We start from the raw sequence: 22,193 nt of genomic DNA on the forward strand, positions 1-22,193 counted from the left end.
ATATGTAGTGAAGAGGAGAATATCAGATATGTAGTGAAGAGGAGAATATCAGCTGAGTAACAGATATGTAGTGAAGAGAATATCAGATATGTAGTGAAGAGGAGAATATCAGATATGTAGTGAAGAGGAGAATATCAGATATGTAGTGAAATAGGAGAATATCAGCTGAGTAACAGATATGTAGTGAAGAGGAGAATATCAGCTGAGTAACAGATATGTAGTGAATAGGAGAATATCAGATATGTAGTGAAGAGAGAATATCAGATATGTAGTGAAGGGGAGAATATCAGATATGTAGTGAAGGGGAGAATATCAGATATGTAGTGAAGAGGAGAATATCAGATATGTAGTGAAGAGGAGAATATCAGCTGAGTAACAGATATGTAGTGAAGAGGAGAATATCAGATATGTAGTGAAGAGGAGAATATCAGATATGTAGTGAAGAGGAGAATATCAGATATGTAGTGAAGAGGAGAATATCAGATATGTAGTGAAGAGGAGAATATCAGATATGTAGTGAAGGGGAGAATATCAGATATGTAGTGAAGAGGAGAATATCAGATATGTAGTGAAGAGGAGAATATCAGATATGTAGTGAAGAGGAGAATATCAGCTGAGTAACAGATATGTAGTGAAGAGGAGAATATCAGATATGTAGTGAAGAGGAGAATATCAGATATGTAGTGAAGAGGAGAATATCAGATATGTAGTGAAGAGGAGAATATCAGCTGAGTAACAGATATGTAGTGAAGAGGAGAATATCAGCTGAGTAACAGATATGTAGTGAAGAGGAGAATATCAGATATGTAGTGAAGAGGAGAATATCAGATATGTAGTGAAGAGGAGAATATCAGATATGTAGTGAAGAGGAGAATATCAGCTGAGTAACAGATATGTAGTGAAGGGGAGAATATCAGATATGTAGTGAAGAGGAGAATATCAGCTGAGTAACAGATATGTAGTGAAGAGGAGAATATCAGATATGAAGTGAAGGGGAGAATATCAGATATGTAGTGAAGGGGAGAATATCAGATATGTAGTGAAGAGGAGAATATCAGCTGAGTAACAGATATGTAGTGAAGGGGAGAATATCAGATATGTAGTGAAGGGGAGAATATCAGATATGTAGTGAAGAGGAGAATATCAGCTGAGTAACAGATATGTAGTGAAGGGGAGAATATCAGATATGTAGTGAAGGGGAGAATATCAGATATGTAGTGAAGGGGAGAATATCAGATATGTAGTGAAGAGGAGAATATCAGCTGAGTAACAGATATGTAGTGAAGAGGAGAATATCAGCTGAATATCAGATATGTAGTGAAGAGGAGAATATCAGCTGAGTAACAGATATGTAGTGAAGGGGAGAATATCAGATATGTAGTGAAGGGGAGAATATCAGATATGTAGTGAAGAGGAGAATATCAGATATGTAGTGAAGAGGAGAATATCAGATATGTAGTGAAGAGGAGAATATCAGATATGTAGTGAAGAGGAGAATATCAGATATGTAGTGAAGGGAGAATATCAGATATGTAGTGAAGGGAGAATATCAGATATGTAGTGAAGAGGAGAATATCAGATATGTAGTGAAGAGGAGAATATCAGATATGTAGTGAAGGGGAGAATATCAGATATGTAGTGAAGAGGAGAATATCAGATATGTAGTGAAGGGGAGAATATCAGATATGTAGTGAAGGGGAGAATATCAGATATGTAGTGAAGAGGAGAATATCAGATATGTAGTGAAGAGGAGAATATCAGATATGTAGTGAAGAGGAGAATATCAGATATGTAGTGAAGGGGAGAATATCAGATATGTAGTGTAGAGGAGAATATCAGATATGTAGTGAAGAGGAGAATATCAGCTGAATATCAGATATGTAGTGAAGAGGAGAATATCAGCTGAGTAACAGATATGTAGTGAAGGGGAGAATATCAGATATGTAGTGAAGGGGAGAATATCAGATATGTAGTGAAGAGGAGAATATCAGATATGTAGTGAAGAGGAGAATATCAGATATGTAGTGAAGGGGAGAATATCAGATATGTAGTGAAGAGGAGAATATCAGATATGTAGTGAAGAGGAGAATATCAGCTGAGTAACAGATATGTAGTGTAGAGGAGAATATCAGATATGTAGTGAAGAGGAGAATATCAGCTGAGTTATAGATATGTAGTGAAGAGGAGAATATCAGCTGAGTAACAGATATGTAGTGAAGAGGAGAATATCAGATATGTAGTGAAGAGGAGAATATCAGCTGAGTAACAGATATGTAGTGTAGAGGAGAATATCAGATATGTAGTGAAGAGGAGAATATCAGCTGAGTAACAGATATGTAGTGAAGAGGAGAATATCAGATATGTAGTGAAGAGGAGAATATCAGATATGTAGTGAAGGGGAGAATATCAGATATGTAGTGAAGAGGAGAATAATATAACAGATATGTAGTGAAGAGGAGAATATCTGAGATATGTAGTGAAGAGGAGAATATCAGATATGTAGTGTAGAGGAGAATATCAGATATGTAGTGAAGGGAGAATATCAGCTGAGTAACAGATATGTAGTGAAGAGGAGAATATCTGAGATATGTAGTGAAGAGGAGAATATCAGAATATGTAGAGGAGAATAACAGATATGTAGTGAAGAGGAGAATATCAGATATGAGTGAAGGGGAGAATATCAGATATGTAGTGAAGAGGAGAATAACAGATATGTAGTGAAGAGGAGAATATCAGATATGTAGTGAAGAGGAGAATATCAGATATGTAGTGAAGAGGAGAATATCAGATATGTAGTGAAGAGGAGAATATCAGATATGTAGTGAAGAGGAGAATATCAGCTGAGTAACAGATATGTAGTGAAGAGGAGAATATCAGATATGTAGTGAAGAGGAGAATATCAGATATGTAGTGAAGAGGAGAATATCAGATATGTAGTGAAGAGGAGAATATCAGATATGTAGTGAAGAGGAGAATATCAGATATGTAGTGAAGAGGAGAATATCAGATATGTAGTGAAGAGGAGAATATATCAGATATGTAGTGAAGAGGAGAATATCAGATATGTAGTGAAAGAATATCAGATATGTAGTGAGAGGAGAATATCAGCTGAGTAACAGATATGTAGTGAAGAGGAGAATATCAGCTGAGTAACAGATATGTAGTGAAGAGGAGAATATCAGATATGTAGTGAAGAGGAGAATATCAGATATGTAGTGAAGAGGAGAATATCAGCTGAGTAACAGATATGTAGTGAAGAGGAGAATATCAGATATGTAGTGAAGAGGAGAATATCAGCTGAGTAACAGATATGTAGTGAAGAGGAGAATATCAGATATGTAGTGAAGAGGAGAATATCAATATCAGATATGTAGTGAAGGGGAGAATATCAGATATGTAGTGAAGAGGAGAATATCATGATCAGATATGTAGTGAAGAGGAGAATATCAGATATGTAGTGAAGAGGAGAATATCAGATATGTAGTGAAGAGGAGAATATCAGATATGTAGTGAAGAGGAGAATATCAGATATGTAGTGAAGAGGAGAATATCAGGGGAGAATATCAGATATGTAGTGAAGGGAGAATATCAGATATGTAGTGAAGAGGAGAATAATATCAGATATGTAGTGAAAGGGAGAATATCAGATATGTAGTGAAGAGGAGAATATCAGATATGTAGTGAAGAGGAGAATATCAGATATGTAGTGAAGAGGAGAATATCAGCTGAGTAACAGATATGTAGTGAAGAGGAGAATATCAGCTGATATCAGATATGTAGTGAAGAGGAGAATATCAGCTGAGTAACAGATATGTAGTGAAGGGGAGAATATCAGATATGTAGTGAAGAGGAGAATATCAGATATGTAGTGAAGAGGAGAATATCAGATATGTAGTGAAGAGGAGAATATCAGATATGTAGTGAAGAGGAGAATATCAGATATGTAGTGAAGAGGAGAATATCAGATATGTAGTGAAGGAGAATATCAGATATGTAGTGAAGAGGAGAATATCAGATATGTAGTGAAGAGGAGAATATCAGATATGTAGTGAAGAGGAGAATATCAGATATGTAGTGAAGAGGAGAATATCAGATATGTAGTGAAGAGGAGAATATATCAGATATGTAGTGAAGAGGAGAATATCAGATATGTAGTGAAGAGGAGAATATCAGATATGTAGTGAAGGAGAATATCAGATATGTAGTGAAGAGGAGAATATCAGTGAAGAGGAGATCAGATATGTAGTGAAGAGGAGAATATCAGATATGTAGTGAAGAGGAGAATATCAGATATGTAGTGAAGAGGAGAATATCAGATATGTAGTGAAGAGGAGAATATCAGATATGTAGTGAAGAGGAGAATATCAGATATGTAGTGAAGGGAGAATATCAGATATGTAGTGAAGAGGAGAATATCAGATATGTAGTGAAGAGGAGAATATCAGATATGAGTAAGGGAGAATATCAGATATGTAGTGAAGAGGAGAATATCAGATATGTAGTGAAGAGGAGAATATCAGATATGTAGTGAAGAGGAGAATATCAGATATGTAGTGAAGAGGAGAATATCAGATATGTAGTGAAGAGGAGAATATCAGCTGATAACAGATATGTAGTGAAGAGGAGAATATCAGATATGTAGTGAAGAGGAGAATATCAGATATGTAGTGAAGAGGAGAATATCAGATATGTAGTGAAGAGGAGAATATGAGTAACAGATATGTAGTGAAGAGGAGAATATCAGCTGAGTAACAGATATGTAGTGAAGAGGAGAATATCAGATATGTAGTGAAAGGAGATATGTAGTGAAGAGGAGAATATCAGATATGTAGTGAAGAGGAGAATATCAGATATGTAGTGAAGAGGAGAATAAGAGGAGAATATCAGATATGTAGTGAAGAGGAGAATATCAGCTGAGTAACAGATATGTAGTGAAGAGGAGAATATCAGATATGTAGTGAAGAGGAGAATATCAGCTGAGTAACAGATATGTAGTGAAGAGGAGAATATCAGTAATCAGATATGTAGTGAAGAGGAGAATATCAGATATGTAGTGAAGAGGAGAATATCAGATATGTAGTGAAGAGGAGAATATCAGATATGTAGTGAAGAGGAGAATATCAGCTGAGTAACAGATATGTAGTGAAGAGGAGAATATCAGATATGTAGTGAAGAGGAGAATATCAGATAGTAACAGATATGTAGTGAAGAGGGAGAATATCAGATATGAATATCAGATATGTAGTGAAGAGGAGAATATCAGCTGAGTAACAGATATGTAGTGAAGAGGAGAATATCAGATATGTAGTGAAGGGAGAATATCAGATATGTAGTGAAGAGGAGAGAATATCAGATATGTAGTGAAGAGGAGAATATCAGATATGTAGTGAAGGGGAGAATATCAGATATGTAGTGAAGAGGAGAAATCAGCTGAGTAACAGATATGTAGTGAAGAGGGAGAATATCAGATATGTAGTGAAGGGAGAATATCTGAGTAACAGATATGTAGTGAAGAGGAGAATATCAGATATGTAGTGAAGAGGAGAATATCAGATATGTAGTGAAGAGGGAGAATATCAGATATGTAGTGAAGAGGAGAATATCAGATATGTAGTGAAGAGGAGAATATCAGATATGTAGTGAAGGAGAATATCAGATATGTAGTGAAGAGGAGAATATCAGATATGTAGTGAAGAGGAGAATATCAGATATGTAGTGAAGAGGAGAATATCAGATATGTAGTGTAGAGGAGAATATCAGATATGTAGTGAAGAGGAGAATATCAGATATGTAGTGAAGAGGAGAATATCAGATATGTAGTGAAGAGGAGAATATCAGATATGAGTAACAGGTCAGAAGAGGAGAAATATCAGATATGTAGTGAAGAGGAGAATATCAGAATATGTAGTAAGGAGAATATCAGATATGTAGTGAAGAGGAGAATATCAGATATGTAGTGAAGAGGAGAATATCAGATATGTAGTGAAGAGGAGAATATCAGCTGAGTAACAGATATGTAGTGAAGAGGAGAATATCAGATATGTAGTATCAGATATGTAGTGAGGAGAATATCAGATATGTAGTGTAGAGGAGAATATCAGATATGTAGTGAAGGGGAGAATATCAGATATGTAGTGAAGAGGAGAATATCAGATATGTAGTGTAGAGGAGAATATCAGCTGAGTAACAGATATGTAGTGTAGAGGAGAATATCAGTAGAAGAGGAGAATATGATATGTAGTGAAGAGGAGAATATCAGCTGAGTAACAGATATGTAGTGAAGAGGAGAATATCAGATATGTAGTGAAGAGGAGAATATCAGCTGAGTAACAGATATGTAGTGAAGAGGAGAATATCAGATATGTAGTGAAGGGGAGAATATCAGCTGAGTAACAGATATGTAGTGTAGAGGAGAATATCAGCTGAGTAACATATGTAGTGAAGAGGAGAATATCAGATATGTAGTGAAGGGGAGAATATCAGATATGTAGTGAAGAGGAGAATATCAGCTGAATAACAGATATGTAGTGTAGAGGAGAATATCAGCTGAGTAACATATGTAGTGAAGAGGAGAATATCAGATATGTAGTGTAGAGGAGAATATCAGATATGTAGTGAAGAGGAGAATATCAGCTGAGTAACAGATATGTAGTGAAGAGGAGAATATCAGCTGAGTAACAGATATGTAGTGAAGTGGAGAATATCAGATATGTAGTGAAGAGGAGAATATCAGCTGAGTAACAGATATGTAGTGAAGAGGAGAATATCAGATATGTAGTGAAGGGGAGAATATCAGATATGTAGTGAAGAGGAGAATATCAGATATGTAGTGAAGAGGAGAATATCAGATATGTAGTGAAAGGAGAATATCAGATATGTAGTGAAGAGGAGAATATCAGATATGTAGTGAAGAGGAGATATGTAGTGAAGAGGAGAATATCAGCTGAGTAACAGATATGTAGTGAAGAGGAGAATATCAGATATGTAGTGAAGAGGAGAATATCAGATATGTAGTGAAGAGGAGAATATCAGATATGTAGTGAAGAGGAGAATATCAGATATGAGTGAAGAGGAGAAATCAGATATGTAGTGAAGAGGAGAATATCAGCTGAGTAACAGATATGTAGTGAAGAGGAGAATATCAGATATGTAGTGAAGAGGAGAATATCAGATATGTAGTGAAGGGGAGAATATCAGATATGTAGTGAAGAGGAGAATATCAGATATGTAGTGAAGAGGAGAATATCAGATATGTAGTGAAGAGGAGAATATCAGCTGAGTAACAGATATGTAGTGAAGAGGAGAATATCAGATATGTAGTGAAGAGGAGAATATCAGATATGTAGTGAAGGGGAGAATATCAGATATGTAGTGAAGAGGAGAATATCAGATATGTAGTGAAGAGGAGAATATCAGATATGTAGTGAAGAGGAGAATATCAGATATGTAGTGAAGAGGAGAATATCAGATATGTAGTGAAGAGGAGAATATCAGATATGTAGTGAAGAGGAGAATATCAGCTGAGTAACAGATATGTAGTGAAGAGGAGAATATCAGATATGTAGTGAAGAGGAGAATATCAGATATGTAGTGAAGAGGAGAATATCAGATATGTAGTGAAGAGGAGAATATCAGATATGTAGTGAAGAGGAGAATATCAGCTGAGTAACAGATATGTAGTGAAGAGGAGAATATCAGATATGTAGTGAAGAGGAGAATATCAGATATGTAGTGAAGAGGAGAATATCAGATATGTAGTGAAGAGGAGAATATCAGCTGAGTAACAGATATGTAGTGAAGAGGAGAATATCAGATATGTAGTGAAGAGGAGAATATCAGCTGAGTAACAGATATGTAGTGAAGAGGAGAATATCAGATATGTAGTGAAAGGGAGAATATCAGATATGAGTGAAGGGGAGAATATCAGATATGTAGTGAAGAGGAGAATATCAGCTGAATATCAGATATGTAGTGAAGAGGAGAATATCAGCTGAGTAACAGATATGTGTGAAGAGGAGAATATCAGATATGTAGTGAAGAGGAGAATATCAGATATGTAGTGAAGGGGAGAATATCAGATATGTAGTGAAGAGGAGAATATCAGATATGTAGTGAAGAGGAGAATATCAGATATGTAGTGAAGAGGAGAATATCAGATATGTAGTGAAGAGGAGAATATCAGCTGAATATCAGATATAGTGTCAGATATGAAGAGGAGAATATCAGCTGAGTAACAGATATGTAGTGAAGAGGAGAATATCAGATATGTAGTGAAGAGGAGAATATCAGATATGTAGTGAAGAGGAGAATAACAGATATGTAGTGAAGGGAGAATATCAGATATGTAGTGAAGAGGAGAATATCAGATATGTAGTGAAGAGGAGAATATATCAGATATGTAGTGAAGAGGAGAATATCAGATATGTAGTGAAGAGGAGAATATCAGATATGTAGTGAAGAGGAGAATATCAGATATGTAGTGAAGAGGAGAATATCAGATATGTAGTGAAGAGGAGAATAATAGTCAGATATGTAGTGAAGAGGAGAATATCAGATATGTAGTGAAGAGGAGAATATCAGATATGTAGTGAAGAGGAGAATATCAGATATGTAGTGAAGAGGAGAATATCAGATATGTAGTGAAGAGGAGAATATCAGATATGTAGTGAAGAGGAGAATATCAGATATGTAGTGAAGAGGAGAATATCAGATATGTAGTGAAGAGGAGAATATCAGCTGAGTAACAGATATGTAGTGAAGAGAATATCAGCTGAATATCAGATATGTAGTGAAGAGGAGAATATCAGCTGAGTAACAGATATGTAGTGAAGAGGAGAATATCAGATATGTAGTGAAAGAGGAGAATATCAGATATGTAGTGAAGAGGAGAATATCAGATATGTAGTGAAGAGGAGAATATCAGATATGTAGTGAAGAGGAGAATATCAGATATGTAGTGAAGAGGAGAATATCATCAGATATGTAGTGAAGGGAGAATATCAGATATGTAGTGAAGAGGAGAATATCAGATATGTAGTGAAGAGGAGAATATCAGATATATGAAGGGGAGTCAGATATGTAGAGGAGAATATCAGATATGTAGTGAAGGGGAGAATATCAGATATGTAGTGAAGGGGAGAATATCAGATATGTAGTGAAGGGGAGAATATCAGATATGTAGTGAAGAGGAGAATATCAGATATGTAGTGTAGAGGAGAATATCAGATATGTAGTGAAGGGGAGAATATCAGATATGTAGTGTAGAGGAGAATATCAGATATGTAGTGAAGAGGAGAATATCAGCTGAATATCAGATATGTAGTGAAGAGGAGAATATCAGCTGAGTAACAGATATGTAGTGAAGGGAGAATATCAGATATGTAGTGAAGGGAGAATATCAGATATGTAGTGAAGAGGAGAATATCAGATATGTAGTGTAGAGGAGAATATCAGATATGTAGTGAAGGGGAGAATATCAGATATGTAGTGTAGAGGAGAATATCAGATATGTAGTGTAGAGGAGAATATCAGCTGAGTAACAGATATGTAGTGTAGAGGAGAATATCAGATATGTAGTGAAGAGGAGAATATCAGCTGAGTAATAGATATGTAGTGAAGAGGAGAATATCAGCTGAGTAACAGATATGTAGTGTAGAGGAGAATATCAGATATGTAGTGAAGAGGAGAATATCAGCTGAGTAACAGATATGTAGTGAAGAGGAGAATATCAGATATGTAGTGAAGGGGAGAATATCAGCTGAGTAACAGATATGTAGTGTAGAGGAGAATATCAGATATGTAGTGAAGAGGAGAATATCAGATATGTAGTGAAGGGGAGAATATCAGATATGTAGTGAAGAGGAGAATATCAGCTGAGTAACAGATATGTAGTGTAGAGGAGAATATCAGCTGAGTAACATATGTAGTGAAGAGGAGAATATCAGATATGTAGTGTAGAGGAGAATATCAGATATGTAGTGAAGAGGAGAATATCAGCTGAGTAACAGATATGTAGTGAAGAGGAGAATATCAGCTGAGTAACAGATATGTAGTGAAGTGGAGAATATCAGATATGTAGTGAAGAGGAGAATATCAGCTGAGTAACAGATATGTAGTGAAGAGGAGAATATCAGCTGAGTAACATATGTAGTGAAGAGGAGAATATCAGATATGTAGTGAAGAGGAGAATATCAGCTGAGTAACAGATATGTAGTGAAGAGGAGAATATCAGATATGTAGTGAAGAGGAGAATATCAGCTGAGTAACAGATATGTAGTGAAGAGGAGAATATCAGCTGAGTAACATATGTAGTGAAGGGGAGAATATCAGATATGTAGTGAAGAGGAGAATATCAGCTGAGTAACATATGTAGTGAAGGGGAGAATATCAGATATGTAGTGAAGAGGAGAATATCAGATATGTAGTGAAGGGGAGAATATCAGATATGTAGTGAAGGGGAGAATATCAGATATGTAGTGAAGAGGAGAATATCAGATATGTAGTGAAGGGGAGAATATCAGATATGTAGTGAAGAGGAGAATATCAGATATGTAGTGAAGAGGAGAATATCAGCTGAGTAATAGATATGTAGTGAAGAGGAGAATATCAGCTGAGTAACAGATATGTAGTGAAGAGGAGAATATCAGATATGTAGTGAAGAGGAGAATATCAGATATGTAGTGAAGAGGAGAATATAACAGATATGTAGTGAAGAGGAGAATAATATAACAGATATGTAGTGAAGAGGAGAATATCAGATATGTAGTGAAGAGGAGAATATCAGCTGAGTAATAGATATGTAGTGAAGAGGAGAATATCAGCTGAGTAACATATGTAGTGAAGAGGAGAATATCAGATATGTAGTAAAGAGGAGAATATCAGATATGTAGTGAAGAGGAGAATATCAGATATGTAGTGAAGAGGAGAATATCAGCTGAGTAATAGATATGTAGTAACAGAGATATATCAGTGAAGAGTGATAAGTAGTGAAGAGGAGAATATCAGATATGTAGTGAAGAGGAGAATATCAGCTCAGATATGTAGTGAAGAGGAGAATATCAGATATGTAGTGAAGAGGAGAATATCAGATATGTAGTAACAGATATGTAGTGAAGGGGAGAATATCAGATATGTAGTGAAGAGGAGAATATCAGCTGAGTAACAGATATGTAGTGAAGAGGAGAAATATCAGATATGTAGTGAAGAGGAGAATATCAGCTGAGTGAAACAGATATGTAGTGAAGGGAGAATATCAGATATGTAGTGAAGAGGAGAATATCAGATATGTAGTGAAGAGGAGAATATCAGCTGAGTAAGAGTAACAGATATGTAGTGAAGAGGAGAATATCAGCTGAGTAATAGATATGTAGTGAAGAGGAGAATATCAGATATGTAGTGAAGAGGAGAATATCAGATATGTAGTGAAGAGGAGAATATCAGATATGTAGTGAAGAGGAGAATATCAGATATGTAGTGAAGAGGAGAATATCAGCTGAGTAACAGATATGTAGTGAAGAGGAGAATATCAGCTGAGTAACAGATATGTAGTGAAGGGGAGAATATCAGATATGTAGTGAAGAGGAGAATATCAGCTATGTAGTGAAGAGGAGAATATCAGCTGAGTAACAGATATGTAGTGAAGAGGAGAATATCAGCTGAGTAACAGATATGTAGTGAAGAGGAGAATATCAGTAACAGATATGTAGTATATCAGATAGTGTAGTGAAGAGGAGAATATCAGCTGAGTAATAGATATGTAGTGAAGAGGAGAATATCAGCTATGTAGTGAAGAGGAGAATATCAGCTGAGTAATAGATATGTAGTGTGAAGAGGAGAATATCAGATATGTAGTGAAGAGGAGAATATCAGATATGTAGTGAAGAGGAGAATATCAGCTGAGTAACAGATATGTAGTGTAGAGGAGAATATCAGATATGTAGTGAAGAGGAGAATATCAGCTATGTAGTGAAGAGGAGAATATCAGCTGAGTAATAGATATGTAGTGAAGAGGAGAATATCAGCTGAGTAACAGATATGTAGTGAAGAGGAGAATATCAGCTGAGTAACAGATATGTAGTGAAGAGGAGAATATCAGCTGAGTAACAGATATGTAGTGAAGAGGAGAATATCAGCTGAGTAACAGATATGTAGTGAAGAGGAGAATATCAGCTGAGTAACAGATATGTAGTGAAGAGAATATCATATAACAGATATGTAGTGAAGAGGAGAATATCAGCTGAGTAACAGATATGTAGTGAAGGGGAGAATATCAGCTGAGTAACAGATATGTAGTGAAGAGGAGAATATCAGCTGAGTAATAGATATGTAGTGAAGAGGAGAATATCAGCTGAGTAACAGATATGTAGTGAAGAGGAGAATATCAGCTGAGTAATAGATATGTAGTGAAGAGGAGAATATCAGCTGAGTAACAGATATGTAGTGAAGAGGAGAATATCAGATATGTAGTGAAGAGTGGAGTTGATTCAGCAGTGGATGTGTCTGGTATCTTACCTCATGCGTGCCAATAGTTCTTTGTATGATGGCTGGGTGGAGATATCTTCTTCAACACACACATCCCTGCCACATACAGTCACACCAATACATTATTAACGGGGATACATAAAGTCACTCCAATATATTATTAACTGGGAGACATACAGTCACTCCAATATATTATTAACTGGGATACATAAAGTCACTCCAATATATTATTAACTGCATTTACATTTACATTTAAGTCATTTAGCAGACGCTCTTATCCAGAGCGACTTACAAATGGTATACATAAAGTCACTCAAATACATTATTAACTGGGATACATACAGTCACTCCAATACATTATTAACTGGGATACATACAGTCACTCCAATACATTATTAACTGGAATACATACAGTCACTCCAATACATTATTAACTGGGATACATACAGTCACTCCAATACATTATTACCTGGGATACATACAGTCACTCCAATACATTATTAACTGGGATACATACATTCACACCAATACATTATTAACTGGGATACATACATTCACTCCAATACATTATTAACTGGGATACATACAGTCACTCCAATACATTATTAACTGGGATACATACAGTCACTCCAATACATTATTAACTGAGATACATAGTCACTCCAATACATTATTAACTGGGATACATACAGTCACTCCAATACATTATTAACCGGGATACATAGTCACTCCAATACATTATTACCTGGGATACATACAGTCACTCCAATACATTATTAACTGGGACACATACAGTCACTCCAATACATTATTAACTGGGATACATACAGTCACTCCAATACATTATTAACTGAGATACATAGTCACTCCAATACATTATTAACTGGGATACATACAGTCACTCCAATACATTATTACCTGGGATACATACAGTCACTCCAATACATTATTAACTGGGACACATACAGTCACTCCAATACATTATTAACTGGGATACATACAGTCACTCCAATACATTATTGACTGGGATACATACAGTCACTCCAATATATTATTAACTGGGATACATACAGTCACTCCAATACATTATTAACTGGGATACATACAGTCACTCCAATACATTATTAACTGGGATACATACAGTCACTCCAATACATTATTAACTGGGATGCATACAGTCACTCCAATACATTATTAACTGGGATACATAGTCACTCCAATACATTATTAACTGGGATACATACAGTCACTCCAATACATTATTAACTGGGATACATAGTCACTCCAATACATTATTAACTGGGATACATAGTCACTCCAATACATTATTAACTGGGATAGATACAGTCACTCCAATACATTATTAACTGGGATACATACAATCACTCCAATACATTATTAACTGGGATACATACAATCACTCCAATACATTATTAACTGGGATACATAGTCACTCCAATACATTATTACCTGGGATACATACAGTCACTCCAATACATTATTACCTGGGATACATACAGTCACTCCAATACATTATTACCTGGGATACATACAGTCACTCCAATACATTATTAACTGGGATACATACAGTCACTCCAATACATTATTAACTGGGATACATAGTCACTCACATACATTATTAACTGGGATACATACAGTCACTCCAATACATTATTAACTGGGATACCTGGTGTCGACGCCCTGGGGTGTGAGCAGGTAGCAGCGCAGGCAGCTGTAAGACCCCGCCCCTTTACCTGAAGCACCACCGCTCTCGCCATCAGAGTCACTCTCTGGGAGGGGCTTAATGATCTTCACAAAGGATTCTGGGAAGATACCTGTTCGATTGCTCACCGTGCCCTGAGAGAGAGAGAGAGAGAGAGAGAGAGAGAGAGAGAGAGAGAGAGAGACAGAGAGAGAGAGACAGAGAGACAGAGAGACAGAGAGAGAGAGAGGCGGATTAAGAGAGGCGGATTAATAGAGAGGCGGATTAATAGAGAGAGGTGGATTAATAGAGAGAGGTGGATTAATAGAGAGAGGTGGGTTAATAGCGAGAGGTGGATTAGTAGCGAGAGGAGGGTTAATAGAGAGAGGAGGGTTAATAGAGAGAGGAGGATTAATAGAGGGGGTGGATTAAGAGAGAGGTGGATTAATAGAGGGGTGGAGGGTTAATAGAGGAGGTGGATTAATAGAGGTGGATTAAGAGAGGTGGAGGTGGATTAATAGAGAGAGGTGGATTAATAGAGGGTGGATTAATAGAGAGGTGGATTAATAGAGAGGTGGATTAATAGAGAGAGGTGGATTAATAGAGAGGTGGTCTTTAATGGAGGAGGTGGGATTTAATAGAGAGAGGTGGATTAATAGAGAGAGGTGGATTAATGGATTAATAGGAGAGAGAGGTGGGTAGAGAGTGGATTTAGGTGGATAGAGAGAGGTGGATTAATAGAGAGGTGGATTAATAGAGAGAGGTGGATTAATAGAGAGAGGTGGATTAATAGAGAGGTGGATTAATAGAGAGAGGTGGATTAATAGAGAGATGTGGATTAATAGAGATGTGGATTAATAGAGAGGGGTGGGTTAATAGAGAGAGGAGGATTAATAGAGAAAGGTGGATTAATAGAGAGAGGTGGATTAATAGATGTGGATTAATAGAGGTGGATTGGATTAATAGAGAGAGAGGTGGATTAATAGAGAGTTGGATTAATAGAGAGAGGTGGATTAGTAGAGAGAGGTGGATTAGTAGAGAGAGGTGGATTAATAGAGAGGTGGATTAATAGAGAGAGGTGGATTAATATAGAGGTGTATTAATAGAGAGAGGTGGATTAATAGAGGATTAATAGAGAGATGTGGATTAATAGAGAGGGTGATTAATAGAGGTGGATTAATAGGTGGATTAATAGAGATGTGGATTAATAGAGAGGTGGATTAATAGAGAGAGGTGGATTAATAGAGAGGTGGATTAATAGAGAGGTGGATTAATAGAGAGAGGTGGATTAATAGAGAGGTGGATTAATAGAGAGGTGGATTAATAGAGAGGTGGATTAATAGAGAGGTGGATTAATAGAGAGAGGTGGATTAATAGAGAGGTGGATTAATAGAGAGGTGGATTAATAGAGTGGATTAAAATAGAGGTGGATTAATAGAGAGGTGGATTAATAGAGAGGTGGATTAATAGAGAGAGGAGGAGAGGTGGATTAATAGAGAGGTGGTGGATTAATAGAGAGAGGAGGATTAATAGAGAGGCGGATTAATAGAGAGAGGTGGATTAATAGAGAGAGGTGGATTAATAGAGAGGTGGATTAATAGAGAGGTGGATTAATAGAGAGGTGGATTAATAGAGAGAGGTGGATTAATAGAGAGGGGTGGATTAATAGAGAGGTGGATTAATAGAGAGAGGAGGATTAAAATAGAGGTGGATTAATAGAGAGGGGTGGATTAATAGAGAGAGACGGTCTAATAGAGAGAGGAGGATTAATAGAGAGGCGGATTAATAGAGAGAGGAGGATTAAAAGAGAGAGGGCTGTAAAGTGTGAGTGTGTATAGAAGCAGTTTTACATAGGCTCATTATCATGACCTGGCTAATATCTCAGAAGTACTCAAGACATGTGAGTTATTTTCCTGACACCACACTCCGAGGCCCTCACCTCACATACAGAGATGGCCCATATGTGTGTGAGGCATTTTGAGTAAGGCTTGACCCCTCCTGACCCCTCTCTCCATCCTTCTCTTCACTTTACTCATCAGTACCCAGTTGCACAGGCGGGAGTCTCTCTCTGCATCATGTGTGTTTGTGTGTGCATTCTGTGTGTCTTGTCCAGGTGGGTTCTCATGGTTGAGATGCAGTCTGTGGACTAAACGCTCTCTCTGGAGGTCCTAGTCTCTCAAAGCCATTATAGCTCAGTTAGCCTACTCTCCCTCTTCCCCTGCATCATGTGTGTCTCTCTCTCGCTCTCTCTCTCTCTTCCTCTCCTCTCTCTCTCTCTCTCTCTCTCTCTCTCTCTCTCTCTCTCTCTCTCTCTCTCTCTCTCTCTCTCTCTCTCTTCCCCCTCTCTCTCTCTCTCTCTCTCTCTCTCTCCTTCTCCTTCCCCCTCTCCTCTTTCCCCTCTCTCGCTCTCTCTCACCTCTTCCCCCTCTCTCGCTCTCTCTCACCTCTTCCCCCCTCTCTATCTCACCTCTTCCCCCTCTCTCTCTCCTCTTCCCCCTCTCTATCTCACCCCTCTTCCCCCTCTCTCTCACCTCTTCCCCCTCTCTCTCACCTTTTCCCCCCTCTCACCTTTTCCCCCTCTCTCTCCTTTTCCCCCCTCTCACCTTTTCCCCCTCTCTCTCACCTTTTCCCCCTCTCTCTCACCTTTCCCCCCCCCTCTCTCTCACCTCTTCCCCCTCTCTCTCCCTCTCACCTCTTCCCCCTCTCTCACCTCTTCCCCCCTCTCTCACCTCTTCCCCCCCTCTCTCTCACCTCTTCCCCCTCTCTCTCACCTCTTCCCCCTCTCTCTCACCTCTTCCCCCTCTCTCTCACCTCTTCCCCCTCTCTCTCACCTCTTACCTCTTACCCCCCCCTCTCTCACCTCTTCCCCCCTCTCTCTCACCTCTTACCCCCCTCTCTCAACTCTTCCCCCTCTCTCAACTCTTCCCCCTCTCTCAACTCTTCCCCCTCTCTCTCAACTCTTCCCCCCCTCTCTCTCACCTCTTCCCCCTCTCTCTCACCTTTCCCCCTCGCTCTCACCTCTTCCCCCTCTCTCGCTCTCACCTCTTCCCCCTCTCTCTCTCTCACCTCTTCCCCCTCTCTCTCTCTCTCTCTCTCTCTCTCTCTCTCCCCCTCTCTCACCTCTCCCCCTCTCTCTCACCTCTTCCCCCCCTCTCTCACCTCTTCCCTCTCTCTCTCCTCCTCTCTCTCTCTCCATTCCCTTTCACTTCAATTCAAGGGGCTTTATTGGCATGGGAAACATGTGTTAACATTGCCAAAGCAAAAGTGAAATAAAAGTGAAATAAACAATAGAAAATAACAGTAGACATTACACATACAGAAGTTTCAAAACAATAAAGACATTACAAATGTCATATTATGTATATATACAGTGTTGTAACAATGTACACATTGTTAAAGTACACAAGGGAAGAAAAAAAGCATAAATATGGGTTGTATTTACAATGGTGTTTTCTCTTCACTGGTTGCCCCTTTCTCTATCCACCCTCTTTCTCATTAACTCTCTAGTCTCTCTCTCTCTCTATCCACCCTCTTTCTCATTAACTCTAGTCTCTCTCTCTTTCTCTATCCACCCTCTTTCTCATTAACTCTCTAGTCTCTCTCTCTCTATCCACCCTCTTTCTCATTAACTCTAGTCTCTCTCTCTCTCTCTCTATCCACCCTCCCTCCCTCGCCACCCTCCCCTCTCTCTCGCCACCCTCTTTCTCACTCATTCTCTTCTCTCCCTCCCTCCCAGTGCCCATCCATCTCCCTCCCTCCCTTCTCCTCACTCCACATCTCTCTCCTCCCACCGTTCCTCCTCATCCCTCCCCTCTATTCACTCCTCTCCTCTTCCATTTCTCCCTCCTCCATCCCTCCCTCCCTCTCCTCCATCCATCCCTCCCTCTCCTCCTCCCTCTCCTCCTCCATCTCTTCCACATCCTCCATCCATCCCTCCCTCCCTCTCCTCCTCCTCCTCTATCCCTCCCTCCCTCTCTTCCCTCCATCTCTTCCACCTCCTCCATCCATCCCTCCCTCTCCTCCTCCTCCTCTATCCATCCCCCCCTCTCCTCCTCCTCCTCTATCCATCCCCCTCTCCTCCTCCTCCTCCTCCTCCATCCATCCCTCCCTCCCTCTCCTCCTCCCTCCCTCCCTCCCTCATCACTCCCTCTCCTCCTCCATTCCTCCCTCTCCATACCTCCACTCTATTCCTCCACTATTCCTCCCTCCCTCCATCTCTTCCTTCTCCTCTATCCCTCCCTCCCTCTCTTCCCTCCCTCCCTCTCCTCCATCCCTTCCACCTCCATCCATCCATCCATCCATCCCTCCCTCCCTCTCCTCCATCCCTTCCACCTCCTCCATCCATCCCTCCCTCCCTCCCTCTCCTCCTCCTCCTCCTCCTCCCTCCCTCCATCTCCATCCCTCCACTCTATTCCTCCCTCCCTCTCCCCCATCCCTCCCTCTCCTCCTCCATCCCTCCACTCTATTCCTCCCACCCTCCCATCCCTCCACTCTATTCCTCCCTACCTCTCCTCCATCCATCCCTCCCTCTCCTTCTCCATCCCTCCTCCCTCTCCATCCCCCCACTCTATTCCTCCCACCCTCCCATCCCTCCATCTCTTGCCTGCAGCTCACCTCCAGCCAGTCTGTGTTAACTCTCCTCAGAAGAAAGATCACCTCTCCAGCTTTCATACTCAGCTCCAGTCGTCCGCTCCCACTGAAGTCGAAGACCACCTGGGAACCACACACACACACACGGAGGAGAACACACACACACACGGAGGAGGACACAAACACGCCCGCAGCAGGCAGCGGACCAGGATCAACCGAGAGAAAGGGAGAGAAAGAGAGACAGACACAGAGAGAAGACTGAGAAACCGAACAGGTAAGAGTGACTCATTTACTTGTCTGATGAAGTGAGTGAGAGTGAGAGTGAGAGTGAGAGTGAGAGAGAGAACGGGACAGCAATCAGCAGAAGACAAGAGGGAACAAGTGCCAGGAGCGAGAGATGAGAGAAAGAAAGAGGGATCCCTGAAGGAGTACAGAGACAGAGAGAACAGGACACTGGTGTGAGTCAGGGAGACGGGCTCTGAAGGGATGAAACGGACCATAAGTGGTTTTGTTTGTGACTAGAGCAGATCTTCACAGTGCAGGAAATCACTCGACAACACTCCTACTCCTAATGCTGCACAACGCGTGGGATCGGACAGGCACACAGCTAAGAGAGACGAGAGAGAGCTGAGCGCTTAGCGAGTGGGCAAGTGTGAGTACATGTGTGAGTGCGTGTGTGAGTGCGTGCGTGTGTGTGTGTGTGTGGGTGGATGGGAGAGGAGATATGCAGGGGGTTCGTAAAAGCAGACAAGTATAAAAACTAGAAAACTGTGATTGAGAGAATGTGGAAAAAGAGATAAAAAGAGAACATACTTTAAAGGATTAAAAGCAAGTCGTGATAGTGTATTTTATAGTGTGGCTTTGAGCTGAGTCATGATAGTGTATTTTATAGTGTGGCTTTGAGCTGAGTCATGATAGTGTATTTTATAGTGTGGCTTTGAGCTGAGTCATGATAGTGTATTTTATAGTGTGGCTTTGAGCGGAGTCATGATAGTGTATTTTATAGTGTGGCTTTGAGCTGAGTCGTGATAGTGTATTTTATAGTGTGGCTTTGAGCTGAGTCATGATAGTGTATTTTATAGTGTGGCTTTGAGCTGAGTCATGATAGTGTATTTTATAGTGTGGCTTTGAGCTGAGTCATGATAATGTATTTTATAGTGTGGCTTTGAGCTGAGTCATGATAGTGTATTTTATAGTGTGGCTTTGAGCTGAGTCATGATATAGTGTATTTTATAGTGTGGCTTTGAGCTGAGTCATGGTAGTGTATTTTATAGTGTGGCTTTGAGCTGAGTCATGATAGTGTATTTTATAGTGTGGCTTTGAGCTGAGTCATGATAGTGTATTTTATAGTGTGGCTTTGAGCTGAGTCATGATAGTGTATTTTATAGTGTGGCTTTGAGCTGAGTCATGGTAGTGTATTTTATAATGTGGCTTTCTTGGAGATTACCTTTGTTCTTGTGGAATTCCACAAGAACAAAGGTAATCCTCCAAGACAAAAGGTAAATCCACAAGGTGGAAGGTAAAGCACAAAAGCCTCAAAAGATACTCAAAAACAAACAAACAAGAACAAAAAAAACAGAATTCCACAAGAGAGTCCACCGGGATCAACAAGAGTTCACAGAGTACTAGGGCTGGGTGCTAACATACAAACACAGAGCACAGAACTGAGGAAAACAAAGGGTTTAAATACAATCAGGGGAAATGAGGCACAGGTGCTAATAATAATGGGGATCAAGGGAAAACAAAAGGTCAAAAGGCACAATGGGGGCATCTAGTGACCAAAAACCGGAACAACCCTGGCCAAATCCTGACACTAATGAGAAACAATATGGTAAGAAGCTTTTCGTCCGCACAACTGCCAGGTATTAAAGAGTAGTTAATCACCTGTTTAATGATGGTAGTAACATAAAGAGTAGTTAATCACCTGTTTAATGATGGTAGTAACATAAAGAGTAGTTAATCACCTGTTTAATGATGGTAGTAACATAAAGAGTAGTTAATCACCTGTTTAATGATGGTAGTAACATAAAGAGTAGTTAATCACCTGTTTAATGATGGTAGTAACATAAAGAGTAGTTCATCACCTGTTTAATGATGGTAGTAACATAAAGAGTAGTTAATCACCTGTTTAATGATGGTAGTAACATAAAGAGTAGTTAATCACCTGTTTAATGATGGTAGTAACATAAAGAGTAGTTAATCACCTGTTTAATGATGGTAGTAACATAAAGAGTAGTTCATCACCTGTTTAATGATGGTAGTAACATAAAGAGAAGTTAATCACCTGTTTAATGATGGTAGTAACATAAAGAGTAGTTAATCACCTGTTTAATGATGGTAACATAAAGAGTAGTTAATCACCTGTTTAATGATGGTAGTAACATAAAGAGTAGTTAATCACCTGTTTAATGATGGTAGTAACATAAAGAGTAGTTAATCACCTGTTTAATGATGGTAGTAACATAAAGAGTAGTTAATCACCTGTTTAATGATGGTAGTAACATAAAGAGTAGTTAATCACCTGTTTAATGATGGTAGTAACATAAAGAGTAGTTAATCACCTGTTTAATGATGGTAGTAACATAAAGAGTAGTTAATCACCTGTTTAATGGTGGTAGTAACATAAAGTAGTTAATCACCTGTTTAATGATGGTAGTAACATAAAGAGTAGTTTAATGATGGTGAAAATATAAAGAGTAGTTAATCACCTGTTTAATGATGGTAGTAACATAAAGAGTAGTTTAATGATGGTAGTAACATAAAGAGTAGTTAATCACCTGTTTAATGATGGTAGTAACATAAAGAGTAGTTAATCACCTGTTTAATGATGGTAGTAACATAAAGAGTAGTTAATCACCTGTTTAATGATGGTAGTAACATAAAGAGTAGTTAATCACCTGTTTAATGATGGTAGTAACATAAAGAGTAGTTTAATGATGGTAGTAACATAAAGAGTAGTTAATCACCTGTTTAATGATGGTAGTAACATAAAGAGTAGTTAATCACCTGTTTAATGATGGTAGTAACATAAAGAGTAGTTAATCACCTGTTTAATGATGGTAGTAACATAAAGAGTAGTTTAATGATGGTAGTAACATAAAGAGTAGTTAATCACCTGTTTAATGATGGTAGTAACATAAAGAGTAGTTAATCACCTGTTTAATGATGGTAGTAACATAAAGAGTAGTTAATCACCTGTTTAATGATGGTAGTAACATAAAGAGTAGTTTAATGATGGTAGTAACATAAAGAGTAGTTAATCACCTGTTTAATGATGGTAGTAACATAAAGAGTAGTTAATCACCTGTTTAATGATGGTAGTAACATAAAGAGTAGTTTAATGATGGTAGTAACATAAAGAGTAGTTAATCACCTGTTTAATGATGGTAGTAACATAAAGAGTAGTTAATCACCTGTTTAA

At 38.7% G+C, this 22,193-nt stretch overlaps 1 protein-coding gene across 1 annotated transcript in view; it reads right to left on the reverse strand.

The window, feature by feature from the left end:
• The window catches only part of LOC124021572 (neutrophil cytosol factor 4-like), a gene marked incomplete at its 5' end in the record, with an annotated part of 35,195 nt that extends 16,139 nt beyond the window's left edge, over window positions 1-19,056 (reverse strand). The window contains 3 exons of the mRNA XM_046336713.1: window positions 12,511-12,576; window positions 14,168-14,337; window positions 18,797-19,056. Coding sequence (XP_046192669.1) covers window positions 12,511-12,576; window positions 14,168-14,337; window positions 18,797-19,056 — 496 coding nt within the window. The remainder of the gene's footprint in view (window positions 1-12,510; window positions 12,577-14,167; window positions 14,338-18,796) is intronic.
• Between the last annotated feature and the right edge of the window lie 3,137 nt (window positions 19,057-22,193).

The sequence above is a fragment of the Oncorhynchus gorbuscha genome, unplaced genomic scaffold, assembly GCF_021184085.1.
Source record: "Oncorhynchus gorbuscha isolate QuinsamMale2020 ecotype Even-year unplaced genomic scaffold, OgorEven_v1.0 Un_scaffold_1131, whole genome shotgun sequence".
NCBI classification, from domain to species: Eukaryota; Metazoa; Chordata; class Actinopteri; order Salmoniformes; family Salmonidae; genus Oncorhynchus; species Oncorhynchus gorbuscha.